The following is a 22,270-nucleotide window of genomic DNA, read 5'->3' on the forward strand; positions in this document are numbered from 1 at the left end:
AGGAAAAGCGATTCGAGTTCAAAATAGTAAAACATAATTTAGTTCTTGGTATAAAGTGTTCTTGGTATGAACTTCTGGATAGTTTTGGAGGCAGAAAATCCTGAAATCATTCAAGAAGCAATTACATGTGACACTCGGGAACTGTAATTTCTTTCTGTGGATAAATTAAGATGAACTAATAGATGTTCTACCTGTAAAAATATCTTTTGAAAAATCAGAATAATCCAGTATAAGCACTGTTATCTCATAGGAAGCTGAAACAATTTACATCAAGTTTAATTTCTCCTTGTGCTGCAAGACGTATTGTCTCGAATTACGTACGTTAAGGAGAACATAATTGCATTCTGAACAAGAGGAAAGATGGAAGGACAGGCAAAGCAATGGTAATTCTGAAGTGAAGGGTGGGTAACAGTCTTCAGAGCAGAAAAAAAGTTGGAAAACCAGAGGGAATTGAGATAAAATTCAGCAGATAGGAACACAGTGGTTGAATAAGTGAGCACCACCAAAGGGAATGGATTAACGATGCATAATGAGTTTGTCTCACTAAGGCTCACTAAGAATCACTAATTGAGCAAGACAAGGATGTGGAGAGATTTGTAAGTGAGAACAGCAATATTGAAATCTATTCACTGGGACTTAGAATGTTGTGTTGTTTGGAGAGGATAGGAATGATGCGAGTGCAGGACTTTGAGAGAGCAGACTAAAATGTTTTGAATATATACAAGTTTGTGGAGGTCTGAGATGGTGAGGTTGACCATTGAGAAGTTGAACCTGCAGGTGTTGAAGACATGCCTTTGCTGATTGGTGGAGATAATGACACATGTGAACGATCTTGTACAGGTGGAAGAAAAATAGTCTCAGTAACAAAGTGGATGTGGGGGAAAAAGTTGGTTGGTCAGTATGTTTTTACACTTTCTGATTAATTTTTGGGTAGTTATCGTGAAGTTGGAGGAGTTAAAGCTAGAGGCTGGCAAATACTGCCAGTACTGAACTGGGGCAGATTTAATGTAGGGGGCTGAATGGTAGATTTGGTGTAAATTGCATATGTAGAAACAAACCTCAGTTCATAGCAACTGTAATTGGTGGTGTAATGGGTTTAAACACTGGGGTTTCTTGAGAACTGGTTTGATATGATCACTGGTTTATTGAAATTTGGGCAATCTCAGTGCAGTTCCTCATGGGTCACTGAATTGCCCCTAATTTGATACCAAGTTGGTAAGAGCAGTTGTTCTGTGATGTTATCGTGGTTGCAGTCCTGAACTTGGACATTAAGTCACGTTATTGAAATTGGTTAAATGGCGCTTCACGCTGCAGTTTATGCTGACACTAAAGATGGGAAAAACATGGTATCCATCAGTTCTGCAGAAAATTCATGTAGAAATTTAATTAGAAATATAAAAGTGCTGCTACCCATTAATAAAAGTATTGTCACCGCCAGCACTGATGTGCCTGACTATCATTAGAAATCCTGAGTCTGCTTGATAGGCAATTGGCACTGACTCTTAACTGCAGGATGGAATGCTTTGCAGTAGTCGACACAGTAGTACCAACTGTGTTGAATCTCCTTCATTTTCCCTGGAGATAGGGATGAGAAGATGATCACATTCACTGGTCACAGCGATAGTCATATTGGTATCTATGGAGGTTTCAGTATCTATGTGCCTGAACTGGTGTGAATGCCCTAAATCAGATCAAAAATGTGTTCAGCTCTTTATATTATATACCTGGATTTGGATGATATGCATATGTGCAATTTTTTCATATCTATGAATTTTAATTCAAATCTTTCTCAACAGGATGGACGTGCAGCATCTGCAGTGGTGGTCTGTTCTTTCCTGTGCTTTTGTCGTCTTTTCACCACTGCTGAAGCTGCAGTGTATATGTTCAGTATGAAGAGGTCACCACCTGGTATCTGGCCTTCTCACAAAAGGTACACTTCATTTGATTTTGTAAAGTTAAGTTGTTGGGCGGATCATGTTAAATGCAGCAAACATTGTTAAACAGAGCAATATGTTTAGTTGTGCAGTTTGTTGACACAACATGGCATTTGTGGCTGTTAGTAATTGGGGAACACGAACATGAGAGGTAGCAACAAGGAAAGGCCATTTCAGCCACTCTAATCTGCTCCACCATTTAATAAGATCCTCAAAGACAACTCCACTTTACCACCTGATCACCGTATGCGTTGATTCTTGGAGTTCAAATATGTACTGATCTTGAATATACGCAATGACTGTGCACCCACAATTTTCTATGGTAGAGAATTCCAAAGATTCAAACCCTCTGAAATTTCTCCTTTTTGCTGTCCAATATAGCTGCCTTCTCATCCTGAGAGCAGGGGAAACAGTTTCTATCTCTTAAGTTGCATTTAGAGTCTCTAAGCGTCTACTTATTCTGCTAAACTCCAGGGGGTAAAGGCCCAGTTTACTCTGCCTGCCCTCATTGGACAACCCTCAGATCCCAGGAACCTGTTTAATGAAAGTTTGTTGCACTGCCTCTAAGCCAAGTATATCCTTCCTTGGATACGACAGCTAAAACCACACATTACTCTAGGGATGGTTTCACCAAAGCCCTGTACAATTGTGGCAAGATTTCCTCAGACTTCAAATCCCTTGCAATACAATATACCATTGGCCTTCCCAGTTGTTTGCTATATACCCAAATTCATCTGAATGCCAACATTTACTTTATTATCATTTAAGAAAGTATTTTATGTCTCTAATATTACCACCAAAGTGAATAACCTTGCATTTCTGCTTATATTCTATCTGCTGCCTTCTTCCCAATGCACTTAACCTGATTCTGTGTATGTCCTGCCAACTCAGCATCCACCACACAGCTTAGTTTTCCGCCTAACTTTGTATTATCAGCAGACTTGAATAAATAATACTCTGTCCCCTTCATCTAAGTCAACAACATAGATTGTATACAGCTGAAATCCCAGCACTGAACCTTGCAGAACCCTAGTAGTAATACAGTATCTGCTAACCTTTGTCTTTTAGCCAATTTTCTAGTCATGCCAATACATTGTCTTCAACCCTATGAGCCCTTAACTTGCGTAATAACATTTTATGTAGTGTATTGAATGTTTTTTCAAAAAATATACCTCATTCATTTGTTTCCCTCTAGCATCCCCAAAACAAGTTTGTTATATTTACCAAATATGATTTCCCTTTCATAAAACATTGTTGGTTCTGCCTTTCCATATTTTGATTTTCTAAGTGCTTTGTAACAACTTTGTTAATAATGGATTTCAGTGTTTTCCTGACACCTGATGGCAGGCTAACTGGTCCATAGTTCTCTATGTTCTCTCTCTTCTCTCTCCATCCCTGAATAGCAGTGCTACATTTGATGTCTTCCAATGTATTGGGGCCATTCCTGAATCTAGGGAACTTTGAAAGATCGCAACCAGTGCATCCACTAGTTTGGTCATCGACCCTGCAGGCTTTGTCCTCATTCACATGCACAGCAAGAACCTTATACCTGTTGTGTACTTGTTGTATAAGGGGAAGGGCCAAGTTCCCTCCAGAACTATGCCTGGGACCCTCTTAGCTGCCTGTTTCAGAGTCACACCCAAACACACCTGCTTCCTTAACTAAATGGTGTGACCGCTTCCTGAATCAAAGTGTCCAGGTAATGCTCCCCCCTCCATGAAAGCCTGTAATTTCTGCATTTGAACTCCAGCTCAACAACCTGAGCTGAATTTTCTCAATGCCAGTATATTTGCAGATGTGACTATCTGGGATCACAACGCTGTCCAAATTCCCACATGCCACCATTGCAACACCTCATCTAGACTAATGTTTCTATTTAACTTTTTTTCATTTCTTTAATTAATTCCACTTGTATTTAATCAGCATGGAATTTCTAGTCTTTTAATGGATTCCTTGATCTAGTTTAAGTTAATATGTAGATGAAATTATTTACCTGTAACACAAACCACTACTAGGCTTGGAGGCAAAAAGCAGCACTTATATTCTTGTATACTTATGTCCCCCTCTGCACTAATTCCCACTCGTGCCAAATTCCCAACTTCTCTACCTCTGCGATGCATTCTGTTCTGTGATTCTCTGTGTCGACCACTCTGTGCATCATGGAGAGAAGATATCTTCCAAACTGTAGGAGAAGAAATTCCAGGTTTGCTTCTTGCAAGGAAATTCTGCTAATACAAAAGCTCATGAAAGAAACCTCACACCATCAACTGGAATTGCAACAAATGACAACTTGGGGAGTAGATGCCATGCAAATCAAAAGCAGACAAATGGGTGCATAAAATCACAATAAGAAGATACTAAGACAGAAACTGGCATGGTGAATTAAACACTGATGTTTCCCTTTGTGGATCTGGATTCAATTTCTGCCCAGACTGATGGCATGAATGTCTGCTGGCTGCATGAGGAATGTCCAATTGGAAATTTGGGAGGATAGTGAGAACTGTATTCTGTATCTGGCTGTGTGACATCTGTATAGCCATTATGTATCTGAAATGGAAAGAAATCCACTTCCCCTCACTTACATCTCTCACTTGAATGTACAGACAACCCAAAAGAATTTTGACTTATTTTGTAGTAGCTCACAGAATGTGAAATAATCTTTGATTTTAATTCTGCTCATGTCTCAGTAAAGATGAATGAGAATCCCTGTAGTGTGGCAGGAAGTTAATACACATTTTTCATTCTAATTCTGAGCTATTTGCTTTTAGCCCATCAAATAATATATCGATGGTGCCTTATCACAGGGAGAAAGAACATTTCATTTGGCAGGTTTAATGTGTCACTGGTTATAGGGCAAGTTCCTATTCCCTCATCTGGGGAATAATGCTGAGTTTGAGCAAATAGTTAATAATAGGAGGGACTTCCCATCTGCTACAAGCTCTTAAAAAGTCAGTAGAAAATGTTTGCTTGTCGCTAAATCATGATTGTCGAGTTTAGCATCATTCATTGATTATTTGAAATGATCGGTGTATCCTTGTAAGTCCACAATATAAATTAGCCCTTTTATAAATTCAGTTTATAATTTTCTTTTATAAAATGACTATGTCATGCACTTCACAGAAGGTATTATGCACAGCCATTTTAAAAAAAAGAAACATAAGCAATGGTTTTGAACTCTTTAACAAATCATAGAATCCCTACAGTGCAGAAGGAGGCCATTCGGCCCATCGAGTCTGCATCGACCACAATCCCCATAATCCTACTTATTTATCCTATTAACCACCTGACACTAGGGTCAATTTAGTATGGCCAATCAACCTAACCTGCACATCTTTGGAGTGTGGGAGGAAACCGGAGCACCCGGAGGAAACTCACGCAGACACGGGGAGAATGTACAGACTCCACACAGTGACCCAAGCTGGGAATCGAACCCGGGTCCCTGGTGCTGTGAGGCAGCAGTACTTGCCACCGTGCCATGTAGAAAATGGACTGGTTCTTTTTTGTTCAGTAGAGAAGCTTTTGTTGAAGTGATTACCTCCTTAGAATCATAGATTCCCGACAATGCAGAAGGAGGTCATTCAGCCCAGCAACAACAATCCCAACCAGGCCCTAACCCCTTAACCACATGTTTTTACCTTGCTAGTCACCTGACACTAAGGGGTAATTTAGCATGGCCAATCAACCTAACCCGCACATTTTTCAGACTGTGGGAGGAAGCCAAGCACCTGGGGGAAACCCACAAAAACATGGGGAGAATGTGAAAACTCTACACAGACAGTGACCTGAGGTTGGAATTGAACCTGGGTCCCTGGCGCTGTGAGGCAGCAGTGCTAACCATTGTGCCACCATGCCGCGAACATGCCTCCTTCATGAGCAGTTTCCTGATCTGATAATAAGGAAGTTTTAGTTGAGCTTGTTTTAATAATTATTATAATTTTTGTCAAAATTGCATCTATGTAAATTAACTAGCTCGTGCTCCTTGTTATTGGAAACACAACCTAATGCAGTTACTATCTAGGATTTAGTGTGCCACAGGGCAAACAAACCTTTCTAACACTGTAAACTGATATTATATGGATGATTCTGCTATTTCTTGGCTCTTTTCCAATGAAAAATATGTTTAGCCACATAGAGATGTTTTTGTAACAGGTTAAACTAATAAATTGGTTTATTCACAAATAGAATTAGTCATGGAAACAAGCAGTGTCGCTGGAGTAATGTACAGTCCAGTGTAGTACTAAGAGTCCACAAGCAGTTCACAAGGGTGGTAATTAAATTCCAAAGTCAGACAAGATCTTTAAATGCTCCTTATAGAATCTTAGAGGTTGTGTTCCTCAGAGAAATAAGGGAGCTTGTTCTGTGAAAAATTTATATAATCTTTTGTATGAATTATGCCAATAGTGTCCACTGGAATTTAATTCACCTGGTGCACCATGGTGAGAAACTGTGTCAGAGCAGGCAGTCCTGAAATTCCTTTAACTGTCTTTAATTCCTAAAAGCTGTTCCCTTTCTGATAATTTTCAGCTGCCTGGCCTTATGAGATTATGGGATAAATATACAGTTCACAAAATAACTCAGCAAGATAACTGTGCAGCAAATCCCAGAGCCCACCTCTCCCCTTCCCTGCTGTTTTTTGATTACCGAGAGACCCAGCACAATGTGCACCCCCAACTGTTACGTGGTTCTAAGTAGTACCATGTCCTGCACTACAGCCAAAGCTTAGCTTCATTGAATATTCCCAGACACCAGATGTCTGGTAAATCTCATGAGGGATAATGCTGCCCTGCTGCCACATTACCTCCCCAACTCTCCTACCCAGGTTGCTGCACATGCCAATCCTGAGACCCAGGATTCCCTACTTTCCCAATTTCTTCTAGCCTGACTTCCCAATCTCCCATTTGTTGTTTCATTTATGTGCACGCACCTGCTTTTATAGAGCCTCTCCCTTCCTGATTGCATCATCTGCCTCCACTCTGGTAGAAATAAAAACAGAAAATGCTGGAAAAGTTCAGCAGATCTGGCCGCATCTGTGGAGAGAGAAACAGCGTTAACATTTCTAGTCCAGTGTGACTCGTCTTCGGAATTAAGTTTGGAAGAATAGTCATATTGGACTCGAAACGCGAAAAACCATCTGGCTCCCTACTGGTCTGGCCCACATGCGACTTCAGAACTATAGCAATGTGGTTGACTCTTAAATGCCCTCTGAAATGGCCTACCAAGCCAGTTAGTTCATGGGAATTAGGGATTGACAACAAATGTCAGGATGCTCACATTCTATGAAAGAATAAAAAAAGTTGAAATTGAAAATTGGAGGCTCCTACAGACAACTGAAGCAGAGAATGGGGTGGGGAGAAATGAGCTGAGGACATGGCCTTAGGCAGATTGCAGTACTGCATAGATGATGCAACATGTTTAAGACAGAATAGGAAATAGATGGAAGTAAAGCAAACAAAACATAGTAAGGGGATAAAAGCAGTGAGAAAAATATTCGTAGACAGCTTGCTCAATAAAAAATCAGAACCATTGAAAATATCTGGCAAATAAATATACAGAGTACAAAAGAATAAAGCACAAGTGCAGGAACATTTCTCCAGGGGCAATTGCACGAGAGATTGAACTTTATTATTCAGTAAAACATTGCCACACTTAATTTAATATCCCTCTGACCATGAGCAATGCCATGGGACATCTATGTTTAATTGAAATACCTGGAACAAAATTTTAGAGCATTAATAACTGTAATTAATAACTAAGTCCTTGGACAAACTCAGTGATGGTGGAATATTCAGACTGACAAGTCTGAGATTGTAATGGCAAAGTATGTTATGATCAGTTTCTGGCAGTGCTATACATTAATGAGAGTGCTATAAGCTACAACTGTGCAAAAAGATCATTTGTGTCTTTTTCCTTCTGTTTATAGGTACGTAGAATACATGTGTGACATGATGGCTGAAGAGCCTATAATCCCCCATAACAAATCTATCGTGATCAAATCGATTGTGATGACACCTGTACCTTTATTTAATAAACAACGCAACGCTTGCCGCCCGTTCTGCGAAATATATGTGGGTGATGAGCGAGTAATGACCACATCTGAAGAATATGATAAATTGAGGTAAATATTGCTTATTTATCCAGTTGTCTATAGTTTATATAATAACAATCATAATATGATCGAGTTGAAAGTAATGGTCAAAAGGGAAAAATTCAAAACAACTAATAATGTTCTAGATTTGGGTATGGCTAACTTAAAAATGACGAGACAGACACTGTCCACAATAAACTGGGCAAATCTGTTAATAAGTAGGACAACAGAAAATCAGTGGGAGGCGTTTAAAAAAATGTATTTTCATGTGGTACAGAACCAGTTTTTACCCTTAAGGGCAAAGAGCTTTACTTGCCAAAGAAGACAGTCATGCACAACTAAAGAGGTAGCAACAACATAGAGCTAAAAGAAAAATCATACAAAAAGGCCCCAGTGAATGCGAAGGATGCAAAGAGTGGCAAAAGATGACAAAACAGTAAGAGTTACAAAAAGTGAAGTATGAAATGAAATTTGCAAGAAATATCAAAATTGACACAACATTTTCATAATTAGGAAAAAGAGGGTGGTCGGGAGCACTGTAAACCCTTTGAAACTGATAAAGGTAATATTGTCAATGAATATAAAGAAATTACATGATTTTATCCTATGGAATTTATAAGCTTAAGACGTAATTTGATCAGTTTTCATATTGAGGGGAACGTATAGTGTAGATAGAGGGAAACTATTTTTCCTGGTTGGGGAGTCTTGGATGACGGGCCATAGTTTAAAATTTAGAGCTAGACTCATTCTCTGCGTCCATGAGATCTCTGTTGCAATCCAGCTGGATTGATGGAATGAAAGTCTCATCTCTGCTTTGGCTCCAAGTGGATGAGTCAGCCACTTTGCAGCAGCAGGGTTTGTCAGGAGATATGTTTCCACTAAATTAGCAAACTCTCTCAGCTATAACATGATTGTTATAGGAAGTACGGGCACATCACATTGACAGGGTTGATAGAGCAGCAACTAGGTGCACTGCTCAGAGTGCACTGCTCCATACTAATCAGAGAGGACAAAATTCCAGTTTAGTTCACTGATTCTATTTTCAGTTATCTATCCTCCCCTTTTTCTTCCACCTTCCTTGATTTTGTGAAGCAGCATGGGATTAAGGGTTTTATATATATGTATAAGTTGTTGTTTTGAGTCAACTCAAATCAGCCTTTTATTGATATGGTGGTAAATGTCTCTGTGTGAAAGGGGAAAGATTGGCTCAATTTTTCCAGACTTCCTCTTGGAAGTGGACATGTATTGGTGCCTGATGAGACTAGTTTAGACCTTCATTATGATGACACTGGTAAAGCAGTCCATCAACATGACATATCCTAATTTATTTTTCATAACTTGACTATACAGCTAATGTTAAATCAAACTACTATTTTAGCATTGGGTTTGTCAGACTGTTGAACATGAAAAATTTGTGATTTGTGCAAGCAGATTTTTAAAATAGTATTAGATTGAACCTTATTGTGTTAGGAGTATTTGACATTTGTTTCTTTCAGGGAATTTAAAATGGAAGATGGCAAGGCAGAAATTCCCCTGGGTTTAAATGTTCAAGGTGATGTCCTCATTGTGATCTTTCATGCCAGATCAACACTTGGAGGAAGGCTGCAAGCAAAGGTATAGAAAAACTAACCAATTCTTCTTCATTCAGTTACTCTGGTTATGACGAAATAACACTTGTTAACTCTGCAAGTTATTTAACTTGAGTTTTTTGCTTGATAAGATCTGGTTTCACTCTCTAATGCTGACACACAAGGAAGAGGCGACAGACATGTGGAAATTGATTGAGTGAATATATTTTTTTCATATGGTTTTTATTTACTTTGAGGTGTTCAAGATGAGGATTACGAATGCAGTCACTTCCATAAACAGGAACATTAGAATAGGAGTAGACCATTTAGCTCCTTGAGCCTGCTTCACTATTCAATGAGATTGAGGCTATCTGTGACTGCACACCATGGGTGGGATTCTCCCATAAAAATTCTAAGTGTCGAATTTGCATAAAAACTGGAGTAAACCAGCAGGATTTTCAAAATGAATCTCCCACACTCTGTGCACTGCAGAATGCACTAGCGTGAGTATCATTAAAAATCAGTGGGCAGGGCCTATTCCCGCTGGAGAGGACAGCAGCATTGTGCTGAGCAGGCCACTGCACATGCGCGAATCTGTCAGCGCCGAGATTGGCGCATAGGCAATAGCCCGCACTGCCAGCCTCCCGATTGCTGGCCAGCCCTGCAACGCTGGCTTGCAGAGCCGCCGGTGCCCCGATCACTGGCCCTCCAGATGTATCCTCCCCCTTCCCTCCAGCGGGGTCAGGCTGTCAGCTCCCCGAAAGTGGGGAGTTATTGTAAATCCCGCTGGAGTGAAACACTCCTGGTGGGTGGAGACTCTAGCGGGTCCGGAGACTTAAGTCACCCCCCCTCATATACCCAGCTTTGCTGTTTGTTCCTGAATACTTTTTTTTATACTTTTCCAATTCAATCAAATCAAATCCAATTCAGAGTCTCAACAAGTTGAGACATTTCCGATCCAGGCTGACAAGACAGGGCAAGCGACCAAACCACCCTGTCCTGGGCCCGATCTACATGAGCCAAGCTGATTGGAGAAGGGGGAGGTTCCTCCTCCAAGACTTGGGCTCATTTGCATCTTAGCCAAAAGGCCGAGATGCCGCTTTTAAAAATTGCTTCATATGAAACATATGAAGCCTCAGCGCAACCCAACGACCTCAACCAAGTGCAGCATCCTCTCCACACCACACCCGATCCCAGCCAAAAGGCCGAGAAGCGATTTGGTTAACAAAAATCTATCAATCTTGTTCTCAAATTTAACACTTGTTCTAGCATCAATTGTCATTTGCTGAAGAGAGTTCCAACCTTCTGCCACTCTTTACATATAAAAATATTTCCGAATTTCTACCTTGAAAGGTCTGGCTCTGATTCTTAGACTTTGCTCCTTAGTCCAGGACACCCCAACTCTTGGAAATAGTTTCTGTCTTCTACCCACTCTATTTCCCCATATATCTTGAAAACTTTGATCAAATCACCCCTTAACCGTTGAAATTTCAGGGATGCAACCCTGTCATTTCCTTATTTTTATGGACAATAATACTATTATCAGTTTTTCAGGGGCTTACGTTGCTCCTGATCACTCTTTTCCCTCGTGTCATTGTAAAAATGTTCTGTTGACTTTGTTCTTTGTATCTTTCCTATTTGCAGGATTTGTGCTGTTTTTTGCATTTTTGTGTGCCTTTGCTTTTTGGTTTAAGTTGCTGCTTATCTCTCTAGTTGTCCATGGTTGTCTTTTTTTTAACTCGTCCCACTGATTTTTTGTTGTTTTTACCCATTAACAGATTTACCCAGTTTATTGGACTGTCTCTCTCTATCTTATATTGAAGTAAGCCTTATCTAAATCTAGAACTTTAGTAGCAGTTTCTCTATTCTCAGTTTTAACCACTACATTAAATTCAATCATGATAGCTACTAGATGAATGTGCATGCGTTAAGCTGTAAAGCAGATCTAGTTCATTACTTGTTGCTAAATCCAGTATGGCATTACCTCTTTTGACTAAAGGACATACTGCTGTAGAAAACAATCCCAAACTTACTCAACAAATTTGCTACCTTTCTGATTTGTGCTTGCCTCTTTTTGCAATCTATATGGAAGTTGAAATCCTTCATTAAAACCACTCTCTTTTGCTACAAGCCTGTCTAATATCTATATTTGTTCAGCTAACCAACTAATAGCTGCTACCAGGGGACCTCGACATAATTCTCACTGCAGTATTTAATATTTTTCTTTTTCTTAATTCTACCCATAAAGTCTCTGCTGTCTGCTTCTCATTATATCTTCTGATCACTTTTGTGATTACATGTGCATATCCTTTCTGTGACAGTCTAACCCTGTATATTAGTGTCCACTTCTATATGTGAAACAGTCATGTCTCAATAATGGCTACCATGTCGTACCTGCCAAGATAAATTTGTGCCTGCAATTTACTCATTTATTTCCCCCTGATACTCTGTGCATTTGTGAGAAACCTTATTTGGACCACACACCCTGATCTGTGCTCTGTTCTAATGTTTTACTTGCATATTTATTTCTCTCTCCTGGTTTAATTGTTTTGATGTTTTAATTTTCTTTACCTGCAGTGCCCAAAACACAATTTGTGGGTGTTCTTCCACTTTTAAAAAATTCTTCCATGGAATTTGGACCTCACTGGTGAGGCCAGCATTTCTATTGCCCATTCCTAATTGTCAGGTCCATGAAGTGTAGGTACACCAACAGTGCTGTTAGGGAGGGAGTTCCAGGATTTTGACTCAGTGACAGCGAAGGAATGGCGATATCGTTCCAAGTCAGTTCCTGCAGTGCATCTTGTAGATGGTGCACACTGCAGCCACTGCATTGGTGGTGGACAACGGCTAGATTTACCGTTGTCCTTTCAGATGATTAGGTTGATGTCATGTCACCCATCTAGTTTCATCCTTTTCTTGTAGAATTTGTACAGTTTTGATACACTGAGTGGCTTGCTAGGCCACTTCAGACAGCCTTTAAGAACAATCCATATTGCTGTGGGTCTGGAGTCACATGTAGGACAGGTAAGGATGGCAGATTCCCTACAGGATATTATTAAATCAGATGGATTTTTATGACAATCGACAATGTTCACTGTCACTCTTCCAAGACTACCTTTTTAATTCCAGATTTATTAACTTAATTTGAATTCCACCAGTTGCCATTGTGGGATTCAAACCCATGTTCCCAGAGCATTCTGGGTTACTAGTCTGGTGACATCACCACTGCCTACCCTTTCCCTTCTTTTGTTTGTTTTTGAACCGTTGTCAGCCATGACTCAGATGGTAGCAGTCTCAGGGTTCAGTTTCAAGTCCACATTTGATTGAAAGACATGTGCAAGTATTGACTGACCATTTTATTTCAGATGACTTCAATGAAGATGTTTCAGATTCAATTCCACACTGGATTTGTACCTAGGAATGCCACATTGGTCAAATTTGCAAAGTAAGTCTTTTTTAATTTAACATCTTGCAATAAAGTTAAATCTAATATGTGTGTACCTGCTATATTCACCTTTTTACATCACACATGTTTAGTTGAAGTTGTATCCTTCTATTTAAATTGAACAACTTCTGTACAATTACTTCCTCAGCCTAGCATTTGAATGTTGGGTAATTTTGGCCAAAACAAGGGCAAGGAAACACAATTGTTTTAATGTTCGTAGAAAATAATTCACTGCTCTATTTGTCATGAGGTGTAAACTGTGCCCCCAGAGCATTACCCCTGGGTCTTTGGATCTCTAGTCCAGTGAAAATACTGCTGTGCCATTGCTTCCCAGGTCTCTGCTCTCTTAAATTGCATGTTGATTTGAATGAGTGTCTATGGATGCTGGTAGATTTTGACTGCAGCTTAGGTACAGATCTTTGGAATTATGCTGAGAAATGGTGAAAAGTATTCAGGTCTGCCTTGCTTAGACCATAAGATGTAGGAGCAGAAGTAGGCCATTCAGCCCATTGAGTCTGCTCTGCTATTCAATGAGATCATGACTGACCTGATGTGATAATCCTCAACTCCACTTTCCCACCGATCCCCATAACCCTTGATTCCCTTATTGATTAAAAATCTGTCTATCTCAGCCTTGAACATACTTCGTGACCCAATCGCTATAGCCCTTTGCAGTAAAGAATTTCAAAGATTCACTACCCCCTGAGAGAAGAAATTTCTCCTCATCTCTGTCTTAAATGGGTGACCCCTCACTCTGAGATTATGCCCTCAGGTCCAAGACATTCCCACAAGAGGAAACAACCCCTCAGCATCTGTCAAATCCTCTTAAATGACAGAAAAGTCCCAGATAGCATTCTTTGTGATCAGGTTAAGTTTGTGGCATAGAAGATGAGTCAAAGCGTTGTTTTTGATGATTCAGAACTCCAAAATGTGCAAACAAAAAAAGGTGCTTTTAGCTCTTGTGAAGTCCAGGATCCAAGTACAGGTAGATTTGTGGCAAAGGAAGAGGAAATAGTTGCAGGGAGGGAGTGCTCTGCCCTGTGACTCAATATGCTGGAAATTGAAATAAGTCTTTTGATAAAACCCCTCTTGAGTTGAGGTCTGAGATAAAGCATTGTGTGTTTTGTGGATGATAAAGAAACTGAGATTTGGAGTAACTGGGAACCTAGTTTCAGAAATAATGCTTTCTAGCATATTCTGGGTTTACTGCTTTTCATAACTGGATAGACAGAGACGAGCATCTGTTGTATACCCCAAACTCAGAGAGTTTCCATGCGATGTAACCTCCATTTGATATTTCCATACTCTTTTCAGAAGTATGGTGGCAATACTCTTGCCTATCTTGTGCAAAGTTGTGCTGCTCACCATCGAGTCATGAGAAGTATGACTTTGCTGAGGGTTCAAACTTACGGTCATTAATTATCAACTTGTTTGCCATGTAGGTGATCCCGCTAAGCTCACAATTGCATTGAGAAGGTGGTTGTGAATCTCTTTTTTGAACTGTTGCAGTCCTTGTGTTAATAGTGCTCCCATGCTCATGCTCGACCATGGTGACTGAGGGACGTTAAATTCAGTAGCTGGGACACAGATCAAACAAACTGTTCTGTCCCAGATGGTCTGAAGCTTCTTGTATCATTGCAACTGTTTCAATCCAGCAACACCTTGGGAATCATCATTTTCCAGAAGCTTAACTGGTCTCAGCCATGTCAATACGACTGGTTAAACTAAGCCCATGATTTAGAGACATGAGTTCAATTTCCACCATAACAACTGGGGAATTTAATTTCAGTCAGTGTCAGTAGTGGTTAACATGAAACCTGCTGGCTGTCATTAAATACCCATCTTGACTCACTGATACTTACCAACTGTACTGATCCAATGACACCCACACAATATGATTGACGCTGAGCTGCCTTCTGAAATCGCCTAGTAAGCCAGTAAATTGTACCAAATTACTACAAAAAAGCGCAATAAGAATAAAACCAGTTGGATCTCTTTGATTTGGCCCAGCCACCTGAATAAGATGGCAACACATCCAGTCCATTCAACTCTGCAAAGATTTCCTCACTAATATCTAGGCACTTGTCTCAAAATTGCTAGAGTTGTCCCACGCAAGAATCAAGATTATACTCACAGAATTATGACTTTCACCCAGTATCCCAGACTCACCAGTGAGCTGGATTCTGCCACTCTTGAGGATGGGGGATGGATTCCCCTCCCCCTATTAGTTAAGAACAAAGAACAGTACAGCACAGGAACAGGTCCACAAAGTCTGTGCTGACACAGATACCTCTAACCTAATATTTTCTTGCCTCTATATGGTCCATATCCCTCTGTTCCCTACCTATTCATGTATCTATCCAGATGCCTCTTGAACGTTGTTATAGAATCTGCTTCCTACACCTCCGGCAACGCATTCCAGGCATTCACCATCCTCTGTGTGAAAAACTTGCTCCTTACGTCCCTTTTAAACTTTCCCCCTCTCACCCTCAGCCTATGCCCCTGAGTAATTGACCCTTCGAAAAGTCAATATTTTTTCCCAAAGGTAGGGCAGTCTAAAACTAGAGGGCATAGGTTTAAGGTGAGAGGGGAGAGATACAAAAGTGTCCAGAGGGGCAATTTTTTCACACAGAGGATGGTGAGTGTCTGGAACAAGCTGCCAGAGGTAGTAATAGAGGCGGGTACAATTTTGTCTTTTAAAAAGCATTTAGATAGTTACATGGGTATGATGGGTATAGAAGGATATGGGCCAAATGTGGGCAATTGGGATTAGCTTAGGGGTTTTAAAAGAGAAGGGACGGCATGGACAAGTTGGGCCGAAGGGCCTGTTTCCATGCTGTAAACCTTTATGACTCTATGACCCTGGGAAAAAGACTTTGACTATCCACTCTATCCAAGCTTGTCATAATCTTGCAAACCTCTATCAGGTCCCCCCTCTCATTCTCCGACGCTCCAATGAAAACAATCCAAGTTTGTTCAATCTTTCTTCATCGTCCATATCCTCCAAACCAGCCAACATCCTGGTAAATCTCCTCTGCACCCTTTCCAATGCATCAACATCCTTCCGGTAGTGTGGCGACCAGAATTTACACCATGTTCCAAATGTGGCCTACCCAAAGTCTTATATAGCTGCAACATGATTTTCCAATTTCTATACTCAACATCCCAACTGATGACGGCCAGCATGCTATACGCCGCCTTGACCACTTTTCCCACCTGAGTTGCCACCTTCAGGGAATTGTGGATCTTTTATAAGTGTACATCACAATTCAGGATGGTATATGTCGAGCTTTGATCTGATTTATTGATTGTGGGATTGCTTAGCTTTGGCTATGGTGTGCTACATCTGCAGTTCAGCATGCCTGTAATTCTGTATTGTAGCTTCACCAGTTTGACATCTCATTTTTAAGTTTGCCTCATGCTGCTCATGGCATACTGTTCTACACTCCACGTTGAACCATGATTGGTCCCCACATTACAAGCAGTAACCCTAATTACCCTATCCTGCTCTTCTGTTTACCTTTCTGCTAAGTATGCCTGTTGGGGGCTAATTTTGCCAATCTCCTTCCTGTTCAGTTTGCCCCTCCTATTGCAGACCCTATGAATCCTTCCAGTGGGTCAGCTACCACTATTGCTCTGTCTACCTCTATCCAAATATTAATTAGCTTGTGAACAAGGCCTTTCTCATCCTTGAGCTTATTATGGATGATTGCATTGACATTATGGCCTTAACAGACACCTAATCGAGAGGTGATGATGCCTTTCTTATCAAAGAACCTTCTCCATCTGCCTATATCTTCTGCAATGACCGGGATAGAGGGTGTGTACAGTTTACCTAGTTCCACTACTCCACAGATTGCACCATTAGCTTAAAAGTTTAATTCCCTCACCAAAGTGGCCAATTATTTACCTTCGCTATTGATAGACCCAAAATAAAATAGACTTTAACTAGGCTTCTTTCAGAAAACTCAGAATGATTGATTTTTTTTTAAACAAATGGCAAGAACTATTATATACAACAATCTATCCCTTTTTAAAAATACCCCAGCACATTGACACAAAAACAAAGAACAAACAGATAGGGTCTCTGCATAGATGGGCTTTGGAAGATAGACTATAAAATAAAGGATAAAGTTTGCAGGGTTTTGACACTGTCGATCTAGAGCTCCCTCGTGTGGTCCCAGTAGATGTTTGGATGTCCTCACTAATTAAGCTTCAGCGTGGAGGAGAATATAGAGCTGGATTAATTCTTCTTGTTTCAGCTTTACGGGTTTCCAAACGCAGACAAGTTATACTCAGATGAGGAATTTCTAGCTGAAGGTTGATAACCACACATGGAATTTTAGGCAAGCCAGGAGGGAATGAGATAGGGTAGCCTTCCTTCCCAGCTTATTCCCCAAAACTGAGTTCGCAAACAACAGGTTCAAAACCTAAAGCTCATCTGTCAGGTGATTTCCAGTAAACCGCCAGACCTTTGTCTTTAAAGAGATTTTCCCCAACAATTAAAATAATTACAGTTCAAACGGCTTCAAGGACCATGCTCATCAGGTAACTGAAATCATGTGGTTTCCTAGAACAGACATGCTTATTGACAGTCGATGTTGAACTTATGACCTTCTTTAGGAAAAATCCAAGTGTCCAAATAATGCAATGTCCTTGCAAATTTTAAAAGAAAAATACAGTTTATGAACAGATGGTTTTCCCTACACTTCCCACACTTGTCACCTCAAAACTGTCACAATAGTGGTTTGGCATTTATTACAAGATCAGACCTTGGCCTGATCCCCTACTGCTCTGGCAATTTCTCCTCTTTCGAGCGTCTCACCTTGCCACCCTCGTTACCTTTCATTCAAAGTCATTGTCCTCTCAAGTGCAATAAATTACTGTCACTACGATATCCTCACTGCTTTCCTCTGTAAGCCTCTTTGTTACACTTGAATTTCAACTCATCGTTCTTTCTCTCCTCTGAGTTCAGTGCCTTCTTATGTTCACTAAATCTCTGCCTCCTTAAATCTCTCCCCCAATATTAACTCCCAAATCCATTTTCACAGCCATCACCTTGACCTTGCCATTTCATATGATGATTGCTAGTCCAATTATATCAAGCAGAAATAAGTCCATCTCTGATCATTTATTTTTATCACACTCCACCCACATCCACCTTCCACATCCCAACCTTGCTTCTTTCTGTATCTGCCCCTGCAAAAAACTATGCGTCAATATGTTTACACCAGCACTATCAAAATCCCAACTGTCTGGCCTCTGGCCCTCCATTTGCCACAATATTTCTTCAGCAACTTATTTGAACAACCACTTCCACCTAGTCCCCAGTAAAACCATTACTCCTTCTCATTCTGGCTGTTCGCTTGTTACAAATCTCGTCTCCACTGCCTTAAGTCCAAGGAAAAGAGATCTGGAAGGATATGGCAGATAGTATAGCCATCCACTTGATGTCTACTTGTCCAATGGACAGAAAGTAAAAGTCAATATTACCAGATGTGGCTGGGCACTTAACAGGTTTTCAACCTTGTTCTCAAATCCCTCCATGACCTTGCCCTCCCTATCTCTGCATTCTTCTACAGATACCCATGCTGTCCTCATGTACATCCCCAATTTTAATCGCCCCAACATTGGTGACTGTACCTTCAGTTTCCTTGGATCCTAAGCTGCCTACAGCTTCTGGCTCTTTACCTCACTTTCCTCCTTTTAGACACTCCTTCAAACCTGCCTCTTTGACCAAACATTTGGTCATCTTTCCTTTTTTTTTATTCATTCGTGGGACATGGGCATCACTGGCTGGCCAGCATTTTCTGTCCATCCTTAGTTGCCTGAGGGCAGTTGAGAGTCTCCGTGCTGTGGATTCTAGGGTGAATGCACTCAGTCTTTTTCTCAGGGTTGGGGAATCAAAAACTAGAGGGCATAGGTTCAAGTTAAGAGGGGAAAGAATTAATGGGAACCTGAGGAGCAACCTATTTACACAGAGGGTGGTACGTATGTGGAACGAGCTGCTGGAGGAAGTGGTTGCGGCAAGGACCTTGACAACATTTAGAAGGCATTTGGACAGATACATGGATAGGAAAGATTTAGAGGGATATGGGCCAAATGCAGGTAAATGGAGTTATCTTAGATGAGCTTTTTGGTTGGTATGGACCAGTTTGGGCCGAAGGGCCTGTCTCCATGCCATAGATTCTATGATTCTACATTGCTGTGGACCCGGAGTCACATGCAGGCCAGACCAGGTAAGAATGGCAGATTTCCTTCCCTAAGGGACATTAGTGAACCAGATGGGTTTTTCTGACAATCGACAACGGTTTCATGGTCACCAGTAGATTCTTAATTCCAGATATTTTTTATTGAATTCAAATTCCACCATCTGCAATGACGGGATTTGAATCCTGGTCCCCAGAACATTAGCTGAGTTTCTGGATTAATACTCTAGTGCTAATACCACTGTGACTTGGTATCATATTTTGCTTATAACTCTCCTGTGAAGCATATTGGGCATTTTATTATGTTAAATGTGATACATAAATGTAAATTCTTGTAAAATAATTCTGATGAAATGGTGTTTCTATGTGGCAGGTATGATCTTGATGCATGTGACATTCAGGAGAAATATCCAGACCTTTTCCAGGTAACTCTCGAAGTGGAGGTAGAGCCTCGAGACAATGTCAGCAGTAATACGCCACCATGGGAAAACTTAATGACAAAGGGACTCAATCCCAAAATTCTCTTCTCTAGTCGCGAAGAACAACAAGAGATGTTATCTAAATTTGGTAAGTTTTAGAGTCCCAAACCAATATCTTGTCCATATACGCAACTCATGGAAAGAAATTTATGTCATTACAAATGTAAGGGCAAAGAATATGGGACAAAAGTGAGTAGCGTGATGATTACAGAAAGCCACAAAAAAATCAAAATCATCAGGGCAAATAAAAGTATATAAACACCTTGCAGATGATATTAAGGATATGAGTGAAGAAACATCAAGAAAGTGAGTGAAGAGGGACATGGGCTTGGTAAAAACAGCACTGGGTTTTCATTCAATCAATGCACCTCGACATTATTGTGTATATAATAGCAAACCATTTTAAGGGCTATCTCATTTCCTCTAAGGATAGCACACATTAGGTATGTACTGATTTTTTTCTAATGTCAATATGCAGTGTTAAAATGAGCACAGGAGGATGAAAGGAAAAGTAAAGGAGGCGACAACAGTGCTGCAGGAAGATTAGGCTTCATTGGTATGAAACTAATAGGTTGTAAAGGTCATATGTAATGTCTCTGTAGAAACGCCTCCCTTTTGTGCATCCTTGTCTGTGATCCCCAGGGTCCTTCATCATACATCACCTGGTCAGGAGCTGCCTCCACATCCTCTTTATCAGAGGAGGCATTATGATACTTGACATTCTCATTATTTAACACCTTGCCACTCTAGAACACCAGTTTATGAAGTGCACAGCAGACCACCATGATATCCAAGGTGCTCACTGACCTCCCGCTTGCTTGTCACCACCTTTTATCGAGCGAGGCTCATGAAGACCCTGTAATTCTGTGAAATGTTAGTAAAACTTATAAATCCCTGTAAGTGACCAGTTAATTGCCCTAATTCTCAACCAGACACATCCAAGTTCAAAGTCGGAAATTACTGAATTTCTTAGAGCTTATTTAACTATTTGTAACCTGAGGTTAACTTTGTATCCGTAACGCAGAATAAATGAAACCAAAAATTCTCCTCAAATGAAACGATTGAAACTCCAACTGTGTCACAAATGGAGTAAGAAGTTTAACAACACCAGGTTAAAGTCCAACAGGTTTATTTGGTAGCAAAAGCCACACAGGCTTTCGGAGCTCTTAGCCCCTTCTTCAGGTGACTCACCTCGGGCGTTTACCCCAGTCCAACGCCGGCATCTCCACATCATCACAAATGGAGTACAGCCAAGTGTGAAGTTGACATTAAGATTAGACTTGAAAGGAAGAGAGCAGAAGAATGCCAGAGAACGTGGATTAAGCAAACAGGCAGATCAGTGGCAGGCGTAGTTCAAAGTTAAGTGTGAAACAATGTCGAGTAGTACATGGGAGTACAATCTAACTCAGGAAGTTCTATAGATGCTTGTTTGACATCAAAGATTAAAATTAAGCAGATTCATAACATGCAAACAGTTTCAGAAGCTGTAATCTCAGGCTTTGCCAACATTAGGAAGATGTTACCAGTGACCTTTGTGCTCAGTAAGGGTGACATTACTCTGCAGTGACATACTGCATTCTTGTAGGGAATATTTCAAACTGCAGTCACTATCCTCGTGGTTAGTAACCTTTCCTTTGACAAGATACACAAGTCTTTGAAGGTGGCAGGACAAGATGATTCGGTTATTTGTTTCTAAATAGAAGCTTTATAAATAATGGCATAGAGTACAAAAGCTAGGAAGCTTTGCTAAACTTTAATGAATCATCCATAAAAATTGTACAGTTCTAGCCACTCCCTTTAGGAAGGGTGGCAAAGCTTTAGAGAGAGGGCATAGGAAATTTATTAAAGTAGTAGTGAGGATAAAGACCTTCAGCTCTGTGTAGACACTCGAGGAACTGGAATTATTTCCCTTGGAGCAGAGAAGGTAAAGGAGAAATGTTCAAAATTATGAAGGATTGTGTGAGTATAAATAAAGAGAAATTATTTCCAGTGGCAGGAGGGTAATAATCAGGAGGCACATTTAAGATAATTGGCAAAAAGTGTAAGATGAAGAAATATTGTTACGCAGAATGAGTTGGTATAATCTGGAATGCACTACCTGAAAAGGTGGTGGAAGCAGATTCAGTTGTGACATTTAAAAGAAGATTGGACAAAAACTTGAAAAATAATTTACAAAGCTATGGGAGAAGTGGAGGAAAGTGGGATGAACTGGATAGCTGTTTCATCAAACTGATAGAGGCACGATAGATCGAATGGCCTGTTTCTGTACCATATGACACAATGGTCACTAAACTGAGCTGTGTAAGTCAGCTTAAAGAATTGGTTCAGACATATTTTTTGATCCTTCACCCTTGCTAGTACTTAGAAATCCATCAGAATACATAATACAGAATACAGTTAATACATAACTTTGGTTATTCCACCCCTCACTGTTGTCCTACTACTCTTATATCTATAGACACATTTGTTGTAAGCGTGAATCATAGAATCCCTACAGTGCAGAAGGAGGCCATTCAGCCTATCAAGCCTGCACTGTCCACAATCCCACTC

General features: G+C 40.4%; 1 protein-coding gene across 3 annotated transcripts in view; it reads left to right on the forward strand.

Annotated features, from left to right (window-relative positions):
• The window catches only part of gak (cyclin G associated kinase), a 132,645-nt gene that overhangs the window by 87,481 nt on the left and 22,894 nt on the right, over window positions 1–22,270 (forward strand). For all 3 annotated transcript variants that reach the window (XM_078214129.1, XM_078214130.1, XM_078214132.1), the window contains 5 exons: window positions 1,797–1,930; window positions 7,855–8,049; window positions 9,516–9,633; window positions 12,953–13,032; window positions 19,615–19,808. In XM_078214129.1, the coding sequence (XP_078070255.1) occupies window positions 1,797–1,930; window positions 7,855–8,049; window positions 9,516–9,633; window positions 12,953–13,032; window positions 19,615–19,808 (721 nt within the window). The remainder of the gene's footprint in view (window positions 1–1,796; window positions 1,931–7,854; window positions 8,050–9,515; window positions 9,634–12,952; window positions 13,033–19,614; window positions 19,809–22,270) is intronic.

This window comes from Mustelus asterias, chromosome 6 (assembly GCF_964213995.1).
Source record: "Mustelus asterias chromosome 6, sMusAst1.hap1.1, whole genome shotgun sequence".
Classification (NCBI taxonomy): domain Eukaryota; kingdom Metazoa; phylum Chordata; class Chondrichthyes; order Carcharhiniformes; family Triakidae; genus Mustelus; species Mustelus asterias.